This window comes from Nycticebus coucang, chromosome 2 (genome assembly GCF_027406575.1).
Source record: "Nycticebus coucang isolate mNycCou1 chromosome 2, mNycCou1.pri, whole genome shotgun sequence".
Taxonomy (NCBI): domain Eukaryota; kingdom Metazoa; phylum Chordata; class Mammalia; order Primates; family Lorisidae; genus Nycticebus; species Nycticebus coucang.
The window spans coordinates 103,075,599-103,083,164 of record NC_069781.1 but is presented as its reverse complement, the minus strand read 5'-3'; the positions used below and the strand labels follow the sequence as shown (position 1 = coordinate 103,083,164).

The window sequence follows — 7,566 nt, the reverse complement described above, 5'->3', positions numbered from 1 at the left end:
CAACAGCTTTGTGCTCTCTGGTCCAGCCTCCTGACATTAGGCTCCTTCGTTATCACCTGCCCGCAGCTGCACTGGGTGGTCACCGCTTAGGGAGCTGGATGCACTCTGCTCCCTTCCCGGGTCCCGCCTCTCCAATTCTTCTCCTATACCCCACGTTGTCCTCCATGTACCACCATCACTTGGCTCTGGTGCATGTGGTCACTCCAGAGAGGAAGCTGGGTGGCTATGGAGAATGGTCACAGCCCTGGTACCTCCTTCTGCACCCACTCACACTGGTCCTGTCTTGGCCGCAGTTCTCAGGGAGAGGAAGGCATAGGCCAGGAGGGGCATGTCCTGTCACCAAGGCTGAGCCCAGAGGGGCTGGCAGGGCCCGTCTCTGCCCCAGCTTTAAGTAAGGCAGGGAGGGGATTGTGGGCAGGATGAGAGGTTACAGGCCCAAAGATGAAAGATTATTCCAAGGCGTGAAATGAAAGGAAAACAGAGACCCAGTTCTGTGTGGTCAATGTGATCTTTATTACACCTGGGTGCAGCTGGGGTGAAATCCCTGACTGGGAAAGAATTCCATACTTGGGCTACGGTGGATGGGGATTTAAAGGATCAGGAGTACAGGGATTAGTGCATTCCATTATTTCCTGGGTGGGACATGTACTCGATCCTTCTTGGGCGGGTCAGTTCTACCTAGGCAGATCAGTACATCTGATTCTATCACAGGGTCTGTTCCCCACCATGAGAGCTGGGGAAGAGAGGGCAGATCTCTCCACCCTTGAACTCAGCTCCCCATCCTGAAACTTCCTGGCTCACCATGGAGTGTGTGAGGCTGCTTGGCTCCCACAGTCCTGGAGCCTGAGAGGAATTTCTCTCCCAAGAGGCCTCTGTACACCCACCTCCCAGTTTGAGGTTGCTGTGAGCTGTGACACCACAGCACTCTACCAAGGGTGACATAGTGAGACTCTGTCTCAAAAAAAAAGAAAGAAAGAAAAAGAAAAATACACATTTCTTACCGGAATCAATGGGGCCCTGCAGGAATCTAGCTTATGCCACCTTTGCAACCTCATGAAGTTCACAGCAGAGGGAAAGTGGAGAAAGGTGGGGTGTGCCTGGTCTTGGAGTGGGTCTCTGTAGTGTTTGCCAGTCCTGACAGTCACAAAGGCTCTTTTTAATGACCAGGTTATGAAAACAAGGTCAGTGAGGGACCCCAGGGAGATGGTGGGTCTGCAAGCACCTGTCAGCCTCCTTCCTGCCCCTCCCTTCTAGAAGCTGCCCTAAGGGAGAGTAGACTCAGGCCCCTCCCTGTGTCCCAGCAGCCCACAGTCAGAAGCCACCTCTAATGAACACCTTCAATGGGAATTACCATATTGCAGATGTGCTAACATGAGAAAAATCAGGTTTTGTCTGCAAGTACCCAATTTATTACTGGGAGGCACAGAACTCTCCTGGATCCTGGGTAACAGAAATCGCAGAGTGTAAGGAGCTTTCACTGATTTCCAGGGATCCGGAAGTCATATTCACTGTTGGGGGTCTTTGTGTACAATCCCTGACCTGGTTTGAAAGCTGGTTGGAAAAACTGCGCTGAAAATAAATAACTCATGCCAGTTTAAAACAATGTCTGAGAATGCTGAAGAAGGCTTACATTAACTCAGGCTGAGTAAGTGTAGAAAATGTAGCCCCTCTCTGGCCTCTTCAGAAGGCTTTTACTGATTTCCAATAAAGGTGTATATACAAAATGTAAAACTGCCAAAAGATTGGGTTGAAAGAATCCCAAGTCCCTAGGAAGATAAGAAAGAGAGAGAGAGGCTGGGTAAATGGCAGGATGTTGCAAACAGACCAGACAACCGATGGTTTATTTCAAAAAGGGGAGGGAGAAGCTAGTTCTATCCAGCAGGGGAAGTAAACCAGGTTTCCTAATCTAACTACGTATCAAAAGTTCAGAGTTTAATCCTTCCCCCTTATTGACTCTCAAATACATAGACCTAGTCGGGTCTGTCTAGGGGCCTCAGGGCTCTTTTCATCGTCTGTGTTTTTTTTTTTTTATGTATATCAAAATTTTTATTTTACAAAATAATCTTTTTATTTATTTATTTATTTTTTTATTAAATCATAACTGTATACAATGATATGATTATGGGGCATCATACACTCACTTCATAAACCATTTGACACATTTTTATCACAGTGGTTAACATAGCCTTTCCGGCGTTATCTCAGTTACTGTGCCAAAACATTTACATTCTACATTTACCAAGTTTCGCAAATACCCCTGTAATACGCACCACAGGTGTGATCCCACCGATTCCCCTCCCTCTCCCCCCCCTTTCCCACTTCCCCCTATTGTTAAGTTGTAGCTGGGTTATAGCTTTCATGTGAGAGTCCCAAATTAGTTTCATAGTAGGGCTGTGTACATTGGGTATTTTTTCTTCCATTCTTGGGATACTTTACTAAGAAGAATATGTTCCAGCTCCATCCATGTAAACATGAAAGAGGTAAAGTCTCCATCTTTCTTTAAGGCTGCATAGTATTCCATGGTATACATATACCACAATTTATTAATCCATTCGTGGATCGATGGGCACTTGGGCTTTTTCCATGACTTAGCTATTATGAATTGGGCTGCAATAAAGATTCTGGTACAAATATCTTTGTTATGTTGTGATTTTTGGTCTTCTGGGTATATGCCCAGCAGAGGAATTACAGGATTGAATGGCAGATCTATTTTTAGATCTCTGAGTGTTCTCCATATATCTTTCCAAAAGGAATGTATTAATTTGCATTCCCACCAGCAGTGCAGAAGTGTTCCCTTTTCTTCGCATCCACGCCAACATCTCTGGTCTTGAGATTTTGTGATATAGGCTAGTCTCATTGGAGTTAGATGATATCTCAAAGTAGTTTTGATTTGCATTTCTCTGATGATTAAAGATGATGAGCATTTTTTCATATGTCTGAAGGCCGTGCGCCTGTCTTCTGTGGTTTTGATGAGCTCCCAGGGATTGCCTGTCTGCCTGGCTTTCCCCTGGATACCCCAGGATTGAGGTGGGGCATCCTGCTGAGAGCTCAACCTATCTTCCTCCCACAATTTCCCGTTGGAGTTTGGTGAGGGGGTACAGACAAAACCAGTCAAAGCGAGAACTGACTTTTCTATTACCACCTTCCTTCTTACACCTTTTCAAGGATGTCTCCCAAGTAATTGGCAAACTTGCCTGTAGATTTGTCCCCGCAGTCACTGAAGTCTAAGGAGGGAATGGTGGAGGGTGTAAGTGGTGGAGGTTGAGACTTGAGCGTTATGGGCTCCAGGAACTGGAGGGTTGAACCCCACCTGTGCCTCACTGAAACCTTATCATATGTTATTTCTAGAACCTGCTGAATGCATGGATCAAGGAAGAAAAGCCCCTGGGAGTTGTTTACATGACATTTCTGACCGCTTGAGAGTGCTTGGTCTCTGGATTTTGTCTGGGTGTCAGACTTGGGAACAGCATGGCTGGCAGTAAGCCAGGACTGATGCGCGTGCATGTGTGTGTGTGCGCGTGTGCGTGTGCACACATAGGGACCATGCCCTTGCTCGTCTCCCCCAACATTTGGTCCAGATGCGATTTCACAGTGTTATCAACACGTTGCTGCTCTGGGCTCCTGGGTAGGTAATTTCCTGATTTACACCTCTGGAGCCTGACAAAGTCACTATCTGCCCCCTCCTGATCCACCTGAGTGTTCACTGAGATATTTCTTGAACTTCTGCAGGGATCTTCTGGGACCCTGTTCAGATCTTGTCCTGGATCCCTGAGCGGGTCCTTGTCTTCTTTGCCCCTTTCGGAGTCCTCCTGAGAGAATCTTTCTGAGGACCTGGACCCCATCTTCTGTACATCCTTGCTGCACTCACCTGCAAGCTCAGGCAGCCGGGAGGGCCAGGAGGCCCAATGCTTGTCTTCTGCCTGACACTGACCCCACCCTGGAAATCTGTCCTGAGGACCAGGCAGCTGCTCTGGTTTGTCTTTCATGTTCCCAAAGGGGTGCAGGGTTGTAGTGTTCTGATCCTCACCCAGTGACTTTAACATACTCCCCAGAGAACCCCAGGGGTAATCTGAACTCATTTATTTTAGAAGTGATCCTTCCTTTCCTTTCTCCCTCTACAACTTCAGTCCTGCTTGCTTGGTTATGAAGTTATTAAGAAGATTCTGGACATCAGGGCTGAGGAAAGCAGGGCCACCAGCCTCTGTGTGCCTATATGAGGGCTCCCCAGACCCAAGCCTCTGGTGGATGGTGGAACTGAGGCTTTGAGATTTGCTGTGTGGCAACATGGGGAAGAACAGGGATTTGGCAGCTGACCACCACTGGGAGAGGAATAAAATGGTGCCTTCAAGGCCTGAGATGGCCCACACAGGGGGCATCAAATAAAGTAACCTGGAGGTGAGCTCTCTAGAATTATGCCTGTGTGGGTAGGGGTGCTTTTCTTTAAGTCGAATTGGCCTTTTGAGGTTGGACTGACAGAGTGGAGGCCGTAAGTGGAAGGTAAGGATCAGAGTAGTGGGGTGAGCCAACGGAGATGAGATGGCAAGAGAAGCACCCTCCACACTTTTCCCACATGGCTTGCAGGCTCTGGCAGGCACTGGTTTGTACACCTCCCCGTGAGAGCTGCTGAGAGCCCTCCTTGTCAGACAGCTTCTCCAGGAGGCTGCAGGAGACAGGAGGCATAGGCTACAGTAGCGCTATGATATTTAGTTTCAATTTAAATAGGCTGATTAAACTTTCAGATGCTCAAGTATGCAGGGCAATTGATAATTTTTAAAAAAGAACAGTGCAAATTGATGTGGGAAAAGATTTCATAGACCTGAGGGACTTTAGTGGACTCTTGACTAATGTGGATGAGTAGAGAGTAGTGACCATATTTTTGATAGTTAGAGTATTATTCACAGAAGTGCAACAACAGAAGTAGGCAATCTGACTAGAACAGGGGTGTCAGCAGGAAGCTGAGTAGGCCAAAAACACAGGGTTCAGATGTGGCAGTCTGGAGACTAAAGGAGGGGAGGGCCCAGCATTGACTTGAGTAAGAGGGACTAGAAGAGAGAAGGGAGAGGGGACAGGACTGGAGAGTCATGCGTTGAGGACAATTGATGTGCCTAAGTACCTTCCATCTACATAAATAAGCCAGACGTGACTTTGTACCTCTGAGGACCTGTCCCCATGGCCATGCTGTTTAGAGCAGGAGCAGAGGCAGAATAGGGCCGTCTGTGTGGGGCCTCGTGTTAGAGGCCAGACAATGCCTCCCACAACGTGAAGGACTGTGGAGCTGCAGAAGCGGGAAAGCTCTCTGCCCTTCTCCATCGCCTAAAGGCAGGGCATAGATTTAATAAAAACAGAAGGGGCCCTCCCTCCAGCAGGGAGAAGAAAGGGTAACCAGTGGAGATGGCGTTAGACCTCCTCAGCCTGGAGATGGGACCAGAGGAATCTATGTTAACAAACTTCTTGACTAACTAGACTTTTATCTGCCAGTTCTTTGCCTTGCCCCAAGTTGCTCCCATACACTCCTTTGTCTTCTCACTTCTCCACAAATTTACTGTTTTTTTAGGTGTTCGGGTTTCTTTTTTTGAGGCAGAGTCTTTCTCTGCCACCTGAGCTGAGTGCAGTAACATCATCAAGGCTCACTGCAACCTCCAACCCCTGGTCCCAAATGATCCTTCCGCTTCAGCCTCCTGAGTAGCTGGAACTACAGGCATACCCCACTATGTCTAAAAAATTGTTACTATTTCTAGAAGAGATGGAGTCCGGCTCTTGCTCCGGCTGCAGTAGACCTCCTGACTTCAAGCTGTCCTCCCGTCTCAGCCCGTCAGTGTGCTGGGATTACAGGCCTGAACCACCACACCAGGCCAAATTACTAATATCTTTTATCTTTACTCTCAAAGAGTATTGACTCAGACCTATGTTAAAATTTCAAATAAAATCTGAAGGAGAAAATACATTTCTTAGTTGGGAATCTTGTATGTCTTAGCTTACCCACGAGGTTAAAGAATGTGGGGGCGGAGTTGGTGTGAGAAGAGTGACAAGGGGTTTGTGCTGTCCGTGCGCACCTGCCTGTACAGAGTAATGCGGAGGGGGGAAATTTGTAGTGGAAGAAAAATATTTTTCTTTTTGGAGCCCAACTTTTCTTCAACTTGGAGTTCTTTTTTTTTTTAATTGTTGGGGATTCATTGAGGGTACAATAAGCCAGGTTACACTGATTGCAATTGTTAGGTAAAGTCCCTCTTGCAATCATGTCTTGCTCCCATAAAGTGTGACACACACCAAGGCCCCACCCCCTCCCTCCATCCCTCTTTCTGCTTCCCCCCTCATAACCTTAATTGTCATTAATTGTCCTCATATCAAAATTGAGTACATAGGATTCATGCTTCTCCATTCTTGTGATGCTTTACTAAGAATAATGTCTTCCACTTCCATCCAGGTTAATACGAAGGATGTAAAGTCTCCACTTTTTTTAATGGCTGAATAGTATTCCATGGTATACATATACCACAGCTTGTTAATCCATTCCTAGGTTGGTGGGCATTTAGGCTGTTTCCACATTTTGGCGATTGTAAATTGAGCTGCAATAAACAGTCTAGTACAAGTGTCCTTATGATAAAAGGATTTTTTTCCTTGTGGGTAGATGCCCAGTAATGGGATTGCAGGATCGAATGGGAGATCTAGCTTGAGTGCTTTGAGGTTTCTCCAGACTTCCTTCCAGAAAGGTTGTACTAGTTTGCAGTCCCACCAGCAGTGTAAAAGTGTAATTAGCTTCTCATCTTGACTGTTATTGGTGTATACAAAGGCTACTGACTTGTGGACATTGATTTTATATCCTGAAACATTACTGTATTTTTTGATGACTTCTAGGAGTCTTGTGGTTGAGTCTTTGGGGTTCTCTAAGTATAAGATCATGTCGTCAGCAAAGAGGGAGAGTTTGACCTCCTCTGCTCCCATTTGCATTCCCTTTATTTCCTTGTCTTGCCTAATTGTATTGGCTAGAACTTCCAGCACTACGTTGAATAGTAAAGGTGACAGAGGACAACCTTGTCTGGTTCCAGTTCTAAGAGGAAAAGCTTTCAGTTTTACTCCATTCAGTAAAATATTGGCTGTGGGTTTGTCATAGATAGCTTCAATCAGTTTTAGAAATGTGCCACCTATGCCTATACTCTTCAGTGTTCTAATTAGAAAAGGATGCTGGATTTTATCAAATGCTTTTTCTGCATCTATTGAGAGGATCATGTGATCTTTATTTTTGCCTCTGTTAATATGGTGGATAACATTTATGGACTTGCGTATGTTAAACCAGCCTTGCATCCCTCGGATGAAGCCTACTTGATCATGATGAATAACTTTTTTGATGATAAGCTGTAGTCTATTGGCTAGGATTTTGTTGAGAATTTTTGCATCTATATTCATGAGTGAGATTGGTCTGAAATTCTCCTTTTTGTTTGGGTCTTTTCCTGGTTTTGGTATCAGAGTGATGTTTGCTTCATAGAATGTGTTGGGGAAGATTCCTTCTTCCTCAATTTTTTGGAATAATTTCTGCAGTACAGGAATAAGCTCTTCCTTGAAGGTTTG

At 45.9% G+C, this 7,566-nt stretch overlaps 1 protein-coding gene across 1 annotated transcript; it reads right to left on the bottom strand.

Moving 5' to 3' along the window:
* Positions 1 to 3,150: 3,150 nt before the first annotated feature.
* Positions 3,151 to 4,043, bottom strand: LOC128598013 (spermatogenesis-associated protein 31E1-like). The gene is made up of 2 exons (XM_053608337.1): positions 3,537 to 4,043; positions 3,151 to 3,504 (listed from the first exon to the last, which is right to left on the bottom strand). Exons 1-2 carry the CDS (start codon positions 4,041 to 4,043, stop codon positions 3,151 to 3,153), a joined length of 861 nt encoding a protein of 286 aa, XP_053464312.1.
* Positions 4,044 to 7,566: the final 3,523 nt, after the last annotated feature.